At 38.6% G+C, this 14184-nt stretch overlaps 1 protein-coding gene across 1 annotated transcript; it reads left to right on the top strand.

Moving 5' to 3' along the window:
* Positions 1-11198: 11198 nt before the first annotated feature.
* LOC134185911 (PI-PLC X domain-containing protein 3-like) lies at positions 11199-13482 on the top strand. Its single transcript, XM_062653793.1, has 3 exons — positions 11199-11512; positions 12151-12782; positions 13137-13482. The coding sequence occupies exons 1-3, from the start codon at positions 11229-11231 to the stop codon at positions 13223-13225; spliced, it is 1005 nt and encodes a 334-aa protein (XP_062509777.1). The 5' UTR covers positions 11199-11228; the 3' UTR covers positions 13226-13482.
* Positions 13483-14184: the final 702 nt, after the last annotated feature.

Below are 14184 nucleotides of genomic sequence, written 5' to 3'. Positions count from 1 at the left end.
TTAGCCACAAGCGTCTAGACACTAGTCTAGAACCTGATAGCGTTGTCGATGTCATTCCCAAACACTGAGCAGTCAGGTTCAGTGGTTTGGCGTCAGCTGTCACGTGGATTGTTTCTGTGATATTTATCTGCGAGCAATGAGCAGCGGATTCAGTGTTTAAATCGTCGTCCCTCGAAGTGTCTAGTAAAGCCAACGTTTCTAGTCTATTGCTCAACATGAGGTGATGATATACGTTCAATACAAAATTGTTTTGTCGAAGTTACTTTGTCTTGTAGGATTTACTCTTTGAGAAGCCCTGCTTTGACAAGCAGATTCCAATCTATGCTATTGCTTCTCATTCTGTCAATCACTGTGAACTGTCTAGGTCAGTGTCTAAGACTGAGATGTTATTGTCTTGTGTGGTTACCTAAATAAACAACAGTATACTAGTCAAGGTGTAGACGGTCCCCTTCTCCTAGTCTTGCAATTGTCAATATTAATTCAACGAAACAAAGGTGCTTGTTCTTCTCTAGTGGCACCTCCATGTGGCAGCTTGTTTTACACGTTTGTAAGCGAGCCTCAAGATCTAGTTCTTGACTGCTGTTTGCTTGTCTAATAACTTGTTCCACGAACTTCTGTATCGTCTTCTTGCCTGAGGAAATTGTGACCTTTTGTCTGACAAATGAAAGCACAGAACAAACATGAACGCGATGCTTAAAAGATAGCATGTAATTTAGTCTACTTGTTTTACGTGCTAGACTATATGAAGTAAACTGAATAAAAATCAAACTAATATTAATTAATTAGAAATTGAAAAATTGTTTTAGGTGTACGTGGGAAAGCTTTACGAACCGAAGAAAGTTTTGAACATTCCCTCGATGATCGTTCCAACGAGGCGAAAGAATGTACGGTCTTTGGAAACCCATCAGCATCATTCCTAGGATCCAAACAGAAGTTTGTAACATTTGACTGCCTCGTTCACCAATTCCAAGGATCCTGTGAATACATACTAGCACGCGACTGCTCTGGAAGTCTCTTTGATGTCCACATTGAAAACGACTCTCCTCTTCGCAATGCCATTCGTACTGCTTGGGCCAGTGGCGTCGCCATCCGTTCAGACGGACTAGGCGTTATTAGAGCAATATTTGCTCATGGCAAAACGACAGTTACTATGAACGACAAAAGCTTAACATGGCCGTCAACCAATTATGGAGACGACGGATCACGAGTGCTGCTGTCATCTAACTCTCTAGAAAACCGAGTCGAGATCGCGTTGGCAAGCACAGGCGTCAAGATACGTTTAGTAGATCAACGTAAAATTGTTGTTTCAGTACCGCCGTCGTTCAAAACGCGAATGTGTGGATTGTGCGGTAATTACAACGACAACCCAGACGACGACCTGGAGTTGCGAAGCGGGGAATATTTGAGCGCTAGGAACGTGGACGATAACCTATCAGCCATTTCTTTCTCCACTTATCAACAATTTGGCATCAGTTGGGCTGCCGTGGGCCAAGAGAGATTGATTTTAGACAACGATGACACTTGTCGTGATCTCATCGAGCCTCCTTATTGTGATGAACTACCTGAACACAGAACAAGGGTGGAAGAATTTTGTCACGTACTCATTGATCCCAGGGGACCGTTTGCTGACTGCCACTTGTACACCGACCCAGATTTTGCTTACAAGCAATGTGTGATGGCTGGCTGCTTGCATCGTGGAAGTAGAACACACACATGTTCAATGATCAGATCATACCAATTGGAATGCCAACGATGTAGCAAAAAGTTCTTTTCCAAGATTGTGCCCGAATGCTGTGTGTTTATACTTTAATATTTATCTTTAATAATTTATATAACGTTATTTTATGTGACTTAGATATACCTTGTCCTATTCTTGAAGTTCCTGTTCATGGATACAAAGTAGGCAACAGTAACTCGTTTGGAGATGTCGTTTCTTTCTTTTGCAACCAAGGATTTAGTCTGTCCGGATCAAATACCCGTACGTGCCAATTGGACGGTACCTGGAACGGAGACTCTGCAGTTTGCACTGGTAGGACGCATTTACATAACATTATTAAATATATTTTAAACTTTACAATTAAATAGAATAATCAGCTTATCTACTTATTATTTGAATACGTCGCTCGATTGATATTTACTATAGTTGGCATACATTAGTACGTCTACAGATGTCAACAAATATGACATTTGTTGTATTTGTTGGTAGATATCGACGAATGTTTGAGTGGCGCTAACACGTGCGATAAAACGAATGGAGATTGTGAAAACACGATCGGCAGCTACGAATGTTTGTGCAAGCCGGGATACCAGGGCGATGGTAGAACTTGTATTCTTCAGACATATTCAGTTGAAGGAACGGTCATAGATGTTTCGACTGGCAAAGTTATACCAAACACGTTGGTCTCACTTGGATCATTCGCCTCAACTGGAAGTGACAATATAAAAACAGGTGAATCTGGCAAGTTCGTGTTTCAAGTTGGTGCTGGGAACTACACGATAAAAGCATCTAAGAAACATTATATTTCTAACTCAAGGAACGTTAGTGTATCCCACAATATTGAAAATGTTTCTGAAGCCAACGTTTTTCTTAGCAAAAAACTAGGAGCAGGTAAAGACATCGATTAATATCAACTACTATCAATTCGATTTCATAGTGACATTTTATGAATTAGATACGTGGAAAATTGTCATTGGATGGGGAAAGCCAAACCTCGATTTAGATGCTTACCTGAGACTACCAACTGGAGATTACGTGCTGATAAACGAGAATGGAGAAGTGACTCAAGATCGTGTCGTAGATTACGACACCAAAAAATTATTCTATAAATCTTCTAATGCTACCCTGGATATCGATAATCGCACAGCATATGGCATTGAGACAATCACTCGTACGTAATTTAATTCTTAATATATTTTTTTTATTATTTAACGTTTTATATTTATGCAGTTAATCAAGGATTTGTGGGTGGTGAATACGAACATTTTGTTCATGTCTACGAAAAAGATAGGAGCTTCTCTGAAGGACGGGGATGGGCAGAGCTATACAACGGAAAGGACAAAAAGCATAGAATTCTTTCTCCTCAGACTGATCGTCGTTTGAAATATTGGCACACGTTTAGCATTGACAATGAGAAAAGAATGTACAAAGTTGTAAACAGTTTAGATTCAAGTCCTCCTCCTAGTTAAAAACCACTTTATACAGTACTATTTGACTATTACAATACCTTCACTTACTAACTACTTGTAACGCCTTGTTCTGCATGCAGTTATTTTTCAATTATTGTGATGTTAAATGGATTTGAGTAAATTTGATCATGTGACGCTAGCGCTTTCAAGTCTTTAGATATGTTGGTCGAGTGCAAATTTTCTGGAGGTATAAAACGGTTTACAATGTTTTGATGGCTTGGCTAAACAATCAACATCTTGAATCTGTCAAAGTATACGATCAGTCTCTAAACCACAACTAAAAAGTCAAAAAATCATTAACTTAACTGTATAAACATGTCTTATTCAGCCATGTGCACGTGGTAGTTAGACGCCTCGTTCTACCAAGTTGTCTGTTATAATCAATTTACTAAGAGCTGCGGTGCCGGATGCATGGATAGCGTAGAGCGCGCATGTTGATATACAGTTTATTTTTGGTTAGTTTCGATATCACAGTGAGTATTGCAAAAATCTACACAGACTTTAGACACAGTGCGTATAGCTGTAGCATACTAAGTGTGACGAGGAATGGCCGGCCGCTAGAGTGAAACGGCCCCGAATTCAAGCTGTCGTATTTCAAGACGAGAAATTTAGTAAACCTTGGCGTCATATGGTGGGTCTATATGGACAATGCATGCAGCTTCCTGAATCATGTTGCGTGTTAGTCAACAAATGACAATGTCATCTCGAGCATGTACTTGCTAAAATTTGATATCGTGCATTCCCTGCACTTCAGTTACTACCTATACATTCCATGTATCACCTTTCTTTTTGTGAGAACTGGAATTACATTATCTGAGGCATTTGATGCCTTTAACAATTTCAACAAGAAGTTTTTAAGCCAGTAGAAACATATTAATTAAATATTACGTTGGTATGGTGGTACTCTGTATGTTGCAGTAATTGGCAATGATTGGGTGTGGCAATCTACAAAACGAGAAAGCGTTCGTATATAAGTGGTAACCCTGGCAAATTGTTTTCTTTATTCTCTTTTCTTTTTAGTAAGGATTATTCTGAATCCACAACGCTTCGGATTTTGAAACTTAGGATAATGCTTAAAATAGCTTGACTCTAAGTAGTTTTCTTTAACCAAATATCCCATAAAATGCAGTTCTGCCATTGCACTTGAAATATAAATCCCAGTCTCTATGATAAAAATTATTCTGTACAGTTTCTAGTGCCAACACTTAGGAACGCTTGAGAGTCACGTGTCATCATACAATTGGTTGCTACTATACAAAGAAGAGAAGAGCTTAATTATTAATTAACAGCAGTTTAATTAATAATGAGGGGTTTTCGCTTTGCAATTGAAAGTTATTAAGGTAATCGGTCAACAGGTGCAAGCTTACTGGTAGCCGGGATATTCAATCAGAACTACTCGCTTTGCGGTTCCCTTATACGCGTCAAAATGGCTAAGTAATTGACGGGAAACTCGACAGTTTGGTGCGACGGACAAGACCACGAACGTCATAGTTTCAACGAGTTATGTATATATATATATATATATATATATATATATATATATATATATATATATATATATACTTATATATAGCTACTAAAATATATATTTCTGCAAATCTAACCATGTTTCTAGATTTGAATCGACAGTGGCGCGTATGCAGATAGAATTACTTATTAATCTAGAATTTACTCTGTAGCAGACAGATGCTCGAAATCTGCTGCAATTGCTGAATATTTTTTCTGTTGGCTATAATTTACTAGAAGTATGTGCCTGCACTCGCTAGATGTAAGGCAGCCATATTCTGCCTGACGCAATACCTTTACTTATAGTAATCTCTAAACTACAATTTGTTCTACAATGTATAGTAATGGTTTGCAAAGGGGATGGGAGTATAGTAAGTACAGCGCCACTTATCGTTTTTATAAAGTCTAATGCCGTCCACCGGAAAAATCGAGTTGATTAAACTACAATCAAAAGTAAATCTATTGAAAATGGAAAGAAATGTAGGCATTGCATAGTCTGATAGAAACAGTAGATACAAGTTTACATAGAAGTGGTGACGACGCCATTCTGGTGTCCAAACCACACTGCTTACATAGAAACTTTGTACACTGGGTTGAAATGAGTAGATGACGTCATCAATATTACATAAACTTCTTTCTATTGTTTTACGCAATTCCTACCTTTACCTTCATTTTGATTTTAAAATTCGTATAAAATGCTTCTAATTTTAGTTTGTATATACGTTTTACGGGTAAAACATTTCCATGACAATTATATTATGAATTTTTCTCAGCATCCCTCTATTTACTTAAATACTTTGCAAGTTTTCTTAACCGATTGTATAAAATTAATTGAATTAGCAGATTTCAGTGCAGCCTATTACAATGGCACGCGTTTTCATAGTAATCGCTCAACGTGTGCGGTGTGCAATCGCTGCCAAAACATCTGAGCTGACATTTGCATTTGTATTTGACATTTGCATTTGTCATTTAAATTTTAAATTTGCATTTGACATTTACGTTTACATTTGCATTTTTAGCGAATGTAAATACAAATGCAAATGTAAAACTCAAATGTCAAATGCAAGTACGTGTCGTATGCAAAAGAAAATTTCAAATGAAAATACGAATGTCAGCTCAAATGTCTCGGCAGCGATGGCAAACGTGCAGCATGCGAAACTTCCAGAGGCAAATGTGCCATAGGTGCATCGGAAACACCTGAATTCGGTCCGCAGTGCATACATGGCTACCTCACTGTTACTGACTTATTTCAACACAAAAGTCAATGTTAGACTACTTCGAAAAAGATTATTTTTTCTGATCTATAAAGTAGTCGTCCGCTCAAGAAGATGATGTTAGATACAAAACGAGCGCCAAAAGTTTTGCTGCTACACTCCTCATTTTGGATTTTGGTTTCTTATTTAGATACTCCGTATTACGGTGTCAATGATGCAATAGGCCATTTAGGAAGTCGTTAGAAATGAGAATGACAATATACAGGTGTGTCCAAGTATGTAGCTTGCATTTATAATATGCGTACGTATTCGAGTCGTCCACTGTTGCACACTCTTTGGTCATGAAGAACCCGCTTGTGATAACGTTTGGCCTTTGTCGCATTCTGTCGACGTCACAGACCTCACAAGAGGAGCGAAGAACTCGCTAGAAATCTCGAAACCGGCACCGAACCGGCAAAACGTTTTAGCAATGTCTTATTAAAACTGTACAATGCATAGAATTATGCATGGGCGAGTTTCTTTCGCCGTCTAGAGCAAAATATCGTCATTTTAGATAGTTCCTTCAAAAATTGCGACCCATGAATAATTCATCACAAATTATTTTATGTCACCTCTAGCAAAACGCCCGGCCTCTTAACGTACAAGGTTATATTTAACCAAACTTTAGTTTTGTAACTGCTTTGTCTAATAGATGTTCGTACAGTTTTTGCTCCTTGTGCCATTTTCAACAACAAACATTCATCCAGCGACCTGTAACTAATTCCACACCAGAAATTGGCTTAAGTTTCAATATTCCTTTCCTCATCTAGATGCCTTTCAGTTCTAGAGACGACGAAATGCAGCTCATGGCGTAGCAGACAAACACCTTACTTTAATTAACATCTAAAAAGACTATAGTGAGACTGTGTGTGTGTGAGTGTGTGTGTGTGTGTGTGTGTGTGTGTGTGTGTGTGTGTGTGTGTGTGTGTGTGTGTGTGTGTGTGTGTGTGTGTGTGTGTGTGTGTGTGTGTGTGTGTGTGTGCGCGCGCGCGCGCGCGCGCGCGCGCGTTTCATCTTATTATAATATTACCATTTCTTGTGAAAATGTCCCGACTGTCATCACACACAAGTGTCTCTAGACATGCAGTATTGTTAGAGGGCACAGCTAACCTGCTTTATTAAAGTCAGCCACTCACTCAATACAACGTCATTAATTGAGAATTTTTGATTCTTATCGTGCAGCACGCCCTGGCATACTTACAGAGGTAGACGAAAAGGTGGCACATACGCACAACATTCACATGCATGCACACATACTTTTGCCTACAGCATTAATCTATACATGTCGAGTGGTGTTTTTAAATTTAATTAGCACACACACACACACACACACAAATAAACTAATGTTTAGTTAATTAACAAAGGAGCTTTTCGGGAATACCTGCATCGCCAACTGCTGTCGGCAAAAAATTATATATATATATATATATATATATATATAAGTTGTTAACCAACAAATGGTGTCATTCAAGGGGAGTGCTGTACCTCTAGACGGTTTGGAGGGTGCGAACAAACTGACCCACTTTTGACTACATGCAGTACTTTTTAATACGACCAATCTGCATTTCATATTTGCACCAGATGTTTAGGTTAAGTTGTAACTGCTAAAGTACTGGCGCGAGTCCCACGTTCCAGGTGTAGATCGACGGCATAGCCAGCATTTCGTAATTGGGAAGGCACAAATCATACGACCATGTTTAAAGATTAATAGTTTGACTGCTGCTATAATTATGTATGTATATGTGTAAGTATATTTATAGATGTATTCTTGCACTCTGATCCCTCTCTTCATGGCGAAAGTTTACTGAAACCGTCAAGCCTGACGGTATTCTTTGTATCTTTAATCACAACGTATTGGAGGAATAGAGGGAAACTCTCAACGAATGCGATAGTTGCTGCGTTTAGGCATACCATGAGGATGAAAATACAGATGATAAGAAGAAAAGAAAAGGAAGACATAATTTGTAGTTACTGCAGACCACTTACAGAACGAAAAGGAGTACTATAATAATATGGCAATGTAAAAAAGGCATCTAAAATTCAAGTTAAATTGTACGGATAATTGCAATGTACTTTTCATGCTAAGTCTTAATTTAATTAAGGACTCTTTTAATACAAACAAAAAATTTATGCATGTATATATTGTATACATTGATTGAAGAGTCGTTAAGAGCGGTTGAAATGGTTAACCATCGTGTGTACAACCGCATTAGTATCTACAGAACATCTGATGTCATTAGCATTTTGTCTAGATCCCACTCCAACCACTGTTGTTACCACATGCACTCTATATATTTAGTAAAACATCGATTCATGAGTAGCTATACACCCGAGCAATCGTAACCGTATTTCCACTTCATGTGAAGAAAAAGATGGGTACAGCGTCTAGTAAAAAGTCAAATATTATATTGTTTAGAAACTAAAAACATGGATGCAGGAAAGACTTGAGAAGTGTAGCAGAGCTTTCGGATGAGAGCGATAATAAAGGATTTGAAGCCAGTGATGTAGGGTTGGAAAGTCAATCTGATAAATATACCTGATGAAGAGGTGTTGGACGTGCCAGAAACAAGTGAAGATGGCAAAAAACTTGTAGCTTCTGTATGTACACTTGCACGTTTATACGTACCCTGCAGTATTCATGGAAATCGAGCTTTGTTGCCGTTTTACTAAGAATCGGATAACACAAACGACAAGTCTGGTGCAATCCGTGAAACTTCGTCGGACAAAATGCGTGAGTCTGACTCACGATCAGTAGTGGGGTCATGGATTTTTATACTTCCCTTGCTGGGAAATCAAAATTTTAAAAGTTTGCTATAAGTAGGAGCAATGGGTAGCATGTAGGGTTTTTCCATAAAGTGCCCGCCGTACGAACAATGAAAAGTGACCGGCCTCTAACTAATTAATTAAAGAGACAACTCCAAATATGACGAGGATAGAACTATGTGCACACCCGGTTTTACAAGCCTACACAATTATTTACGCAAACAACAAAATGAAGAAAAGACACATCCTTGTTTCGTAATGAACGCTATTAGACCACCTCCAAAACGTTTTATGTATATTTTGATTACAAATTGTAGACACACTAACGTGATATTGGCATCATGTTTGACAAATTTCTCTAAGACTGAAACACAGTAGACGCGCACAACAGTTCGAAATCCAACATCACAAATAGATAGACAACTATAACCGAACGCAACATAAGATAGTCTCACAATGTGTTTTAACGTCAGTAACATCAACAGTTTTAAAATCTGTTTGCTGCTGCTGTAGCTCACATTGTCATGGACCAAGAGATCTGCGAAAGATGGCACAAGAGGCAAGACAGCCTATTCTTGAATGGTTAAGTCGAAACGATACAGCTAGGCAAGATGAGCTAGATGTGTCTGAGTAGCGTATATTTCTTATTCTTTGGGTAGCATTCTGTACTTTTTACGTAATGTTAGTTTGCACAGAGTGAGGTCTAGTGTTCTGTATTGGTTTAATGATGGATCAATCATGCGTAACGGTTTGTGCCTGTGTGTGTGTGTGTGTGTGTGTGTGTGTGTGTGTGTGTGTGTGTGCGCGCGCGCGTGTGCGTGCGTGCGCGCGCGCGTGTGTATCTGTCTGTCTGTCTGTCTGTCTGTCTGTCTGTCTGTCTGTCTGTCTGTCTGTCTGTCTGTCTGTCTGTCTGTCTGTATGTATGTATGTATGTATGTATGTATGTATGTATGTATGTATGTATGTATGTATGTATGTATGCCTGTATGTATATGTATGTATGTATGTATGTATGTATGTATGTATGTATGTATGTATGTATGTATGTATGTATGTATGTATGCCTGTCTGTCTGTCTGTCTGTCTGTCTTTCTGTCTTTCTGTCTCTCTGTCTCTCTGTCTCTCTGTCTGTCTGTACTTGCATGTCTGCGTCTGTACCTGTGTTTCTGTGTGCTGGGGTTACTTCTCTCACTGAACCCCTCCTAGAGAATACTTCATAAACTCCATGTTCACAGATATTTACACTCTAAGCATTTACATTCTAATCATAGTGTAACGTTTTCAATATGTGACTTATGCAACAAAAGTCTTTAAGTCTAGCTTTGTAGTATGTTGTAAGTTTGGCTTTCTGGTTGTAACTAGTTTTTTATCTTTGTGGATATCAACATAGCTATATCTGACTTTATTGATGCAGACAAGTTTGCTTTCATTGATGATTGACAGTTCTATTACAGTTGTTACATAAAAAGGTCAATTCATAATTATGGCACAATAATAAAATTACCTAGAGTTGTTTGTCAGAAGCTCGCTCACCAATTTTTGGCTGGTGGGCGTGTTTTAAATTTTTAAATTTCAAAACTTATGCATTCTAATTTTGAATACTTTTTGGTACTTGAATGCTGGTTCTATTAATTAATTCAATAATGTACTGTATATATGGGTACATTTCTGTGCATTAAAATTTACTGTTAATTAATGATAAAATATATACAACTTTTGTCAAACAAATTATCTTATTCCTAGGGCCTTAGCTCATGCTATTAGAGCGTAAAGATCAAACCAATGTTTTGATAATCATTTTATATCGCTAGTTCATTTGGACGACCCTCGAGACTGACTGTGCCCTTGCATCTCGTTGTGCCTTGGAAGTGGTAGGTGGGTGTTGCCACATACCCGGCGTTGTATGGATACCCCTGGTTTACAACGGTATCGACGTGTTGAATTGATACTGTAGATGTCGTGGTGCTGACGCCGTCATATTGTGCATGCCACCGAGCGTCTTGTAGCGATACTTCCCAATGGCAGCGATAAGAGGTTTCAGCAATACACCTTCACGGTGCAAAGATATCGCAGGATTTAGCGATATCGGTGTTGCAGCGGTACAGCTATGTTGTCATAGTGTATGCTGCTATGTAATACCGTGTTGCAACGATACCGCCGTGTGCCGCAATAGCCGTTAATTAGACTCTCTTTAATTTGTAGATTGAGTGTTTTCAAGAACGTAGAAGAAACTTCAGTGAAACTGCTACCTGCACCTCTAGTAGATATTGTAGAGTACGTGTGTACTGCTTCTACACGTCTAGATATGATCTAACTAATTTCGATTCAATGTTGAAATGTACATATTAAAGAGGGGTAGTCGTCTTTACATTAGAGCCGGATACAGCCCTCAGGCTAATTTCAATCTCCAGACCTTAACCCCGCCCTCAACACATTCCGCCCGCCAGGTGCTCGCGTAGCCAGACCTTTACAGTCACGTGACGATAAATCTGTACTGTAGCGCTATACACACAAGTCGCAATGAGTTACAGTCCAGGTTATCGTGAAAATTGGATGGAACGTTTGACTGCTCAAGTCCCTGAGTTTTCAAGCCGCCCGCTCACCTCTATTGCTTTTCCTGGATCACACGACTCTGGTACATCAACCATAAGTAGCCAGTCATCACTGCTGCGTGACAGTCCCATGGCGTATCGCTTCCTAGCCAACATCCCCGTGATTGGCTCATGTTGTGTCAAGCCCGTCATTGCGAGGTGGGCGCGGTCACAAGACCTAAGTGTGGCGGAGCAAATGGAAAACGGCATTAGGTAAGCTTTATTAGTAGTATATTGAAGCGAACATAGTGCTTTAACGAGGTATGGTATACAGAAGAATTATATGTGTATGTGGCCATAGCATTCATGTCTGATCGATCTTTTCTGCACACTAGCTCATGCACACACAAACACAAAAAAATCAGGAAAAGGAACTGCTGCAATTGAATCTAGTGCTTTTCAGTGTTTGCTGGTCTCCTGCATTCAAATTAATGCGACTTTGAAGAATGCTGGTTGTATTATAATTATATGAGGTAGATGAGTATATTAATAGTTAGACAGACAACCAAGTAACGAGAAAGCAACTAAATAGGCTAACTGACAAATACTAATGATAGACTGATTGGCAGTATGTCTACAGATCGAGACACACAAAATCTATTTCACTAGAAACTGTATATTGTTGAGTAATCAAATTAAATAATGATTGGATCTGTTAGTTTTACATATGTGAAACTGGACGTTCAGTTTTTAGTGTGTACTCTTACTGTGAGATACCTATCATTTACGTTTACAAACTAGATGACAGACTTACAGAGAAGCAAGCAGATGGTGCATGGATAGTTGCTAATTCTTTGTCTGCATTTGCATGTCAAATGTATTACAGTTTGGCATTTGATGTATTTGTTTAGATACTTTGATTTTCGTGTTGCTCGGGGAGATGCCAGCAATGGACTACCAGACAAAAACTTGTGCTTGTGTCATACACTGAGAGGTGATCCTCTTGCTCCAGCCTTGGAAGCAGTTGCCCAGTTTGTAGAGAAACATCCAAATGAGATTATATTTCTCGATTTTAAAGAATTTCATGACTGGGAACAGGACAGTGACAATAGTTTAATTGATTTGATTAAAGAAACTGTTGGTCCTTTTCTCTATCCATATGATGCATCGAAACCAATCTCTGTGACACCAACTAGCATGAGGGAGGCAAAAAAGACGATAATTCTAAGGTACCTCAAACAGTCTGTAACAGACGTGTACAAGGACTTCTGGCCTGAGAACTCTATTGTGAGTCCATGGATAGATACAGCAAGCCCACATACACTTGTGACGTCGCTTTGTGACAATTTGAAAGCTGGCCACACAAAGAACAGTTTTTATGTGTCACAATGTATTTTAACACCAGTAGCCTCAACAGTTTTGAAATCTGTTTGCTGCTGCTGTAGCCCGTGTTGTCATGGACCAAGAAATCTGCAAGAACTGGCACAAGAAGCAAGAGAACCTATTCTTGAATGGTTAATAAAAAATGATACAGCTAGGCAAGGTGAGCTAAAGATGTGTTTGAGTAACCTTTCATTTTATCTTTTGGAATTTTTTATTTATTATCATTATTTTTACTAGAGCTTTTGTAGTTTTACATTAGGGTTTGCACAAAGTGAGGTGTACTGTTGTTTATTGGTTTAAAATGGATCATATGTTATGGCTTGTGTGTTTGTGTGTGTGTGTGTGTGGGGGAGATTGAGACTCCTCTCACTGAACCCTTCTAGAAGGTACCCCATGAAGTTCATCTACCCAGGTTTGTACAGTCCATACAAAGTTTAACACATTTTAATATTTGAGTTATGGAACAAAAGTCTTTAAGTTTGGCTTTGCAGTTTAACTAGTTTTATCTTTGTAGATATCAACGTAGCTATATCTGACTTTGTTGATGCGGACAAGTTTGCTTTCATTGATGCCATAATTGGATTGAATATTTCTCGTTCCTGATTCACAAGTATTGTTTTGAGGAAGTTGTCAATTCTCGCTTATCAGTGGTTATTTAGTGATTGAAGTGAAGAAATGTGATTTTGTAGATTTGGTTTATGTCAGATTTGTGTGTATTGGCTTGATTGTAGTAATAGCATTATATGCATGCATATTCTGGTAGGTATTAATCACCAAGTTTGTTGACTATTTTTGATTTGCAATCGATACTGCTAGCAATGTATTAGAGCCATTCATAATAAAACAAAATTTTTCTCTTGTCTTTCAAACCTCACCCTTTATCGAAACCAAACAGCACCTGTATGCAATCACTTTTGAATAGGATGAAAAATTATTATAGCTGTTAAATCAAAAACGCCACCTTAGGTCACAATAATAAAATTAAACAATAGTTGTTTGACAGGAGCAAGCGCACCAATTTTTGGCTGGTGGGCGTGTTTTTAATTAGACTAAATTTTAAATTTTAAAACTTATGCATCTGACCTTTGAATACTTGTTGTTAACAAACTTGAACTCTACTACTACGACTTTGAGGAATGCTGGTACATGTATATATGGGGATGTTTTCGTAAAATGTAAAATAAATGCGCGGGCGCAGATTTTTGGGCATGCAACTCCTGTCACAGTTAATTTTTATTCGTGTGGCCTAAGCTGATATCATTAAAATGTAAGAAAGCAAACCAATGTTCCGATTATTTTATTTATATTACTGTTACACTCTTTAGTAATAATACTTTGGACGACCTCGAGGCTGACTGTGCTCTTGTATCTCGTCGTGCCTTCGAAGTGATAGATTGGTGTTGCCACACACCGGGCGTTGTTGTATCGCCTGGTTTGTAACGATACCGACGTGTCAAAAATTTTATACTGTGTTGGTGCATGCAGACGCCGTCATGGAGTGCATTTTATACTGTACCACCGCGCGTCTTGTAGCGATACTTCCGAAATCGCACCAATGCCGT

This window comes from Corticium candelabrum, chromosome 10 (genome assembly GCF_963422355.1).
Source record: "Corticium candelabrum chromosome 10, ooCorCand1.1, whole genome shotgun sequence".
Taxonomy (NCBI): Eukaryota; Metazoa; Porifera; class Homoscleromorpha; order Homosclerophorida; family Plakinidae; genus Corticium; species Corticium candelabrum.
This window is presented reverse-complemented; position numbering and strand designations above follow the sequence as displayed.

Excerpts from the sequence above, each read along its gene's own strand:
- LOC134185911 (XM_062653793.1), top strand. The coding sequence starts at position 11,229 with ATGAGTTACAGTCCAGGTTATCGTGAAAATTGGATGGAACGTTTGACT. Across the intron at positions 11,513-12,150 it reads CAAATGGAAAACGGCATTAG|ATACTTTGATTTTCGTGTTG; the intron begins GTAAGCTTTATT and ends GTATTTGTTTAG. Across the intron at positions 12,783-13,136 it reads AAATGATACAGCTAGGCAAG|ATATCAACGTAGCTATATCT; the intron begins GTGAGCTAAAGA and ends TTATCTTTGTAG.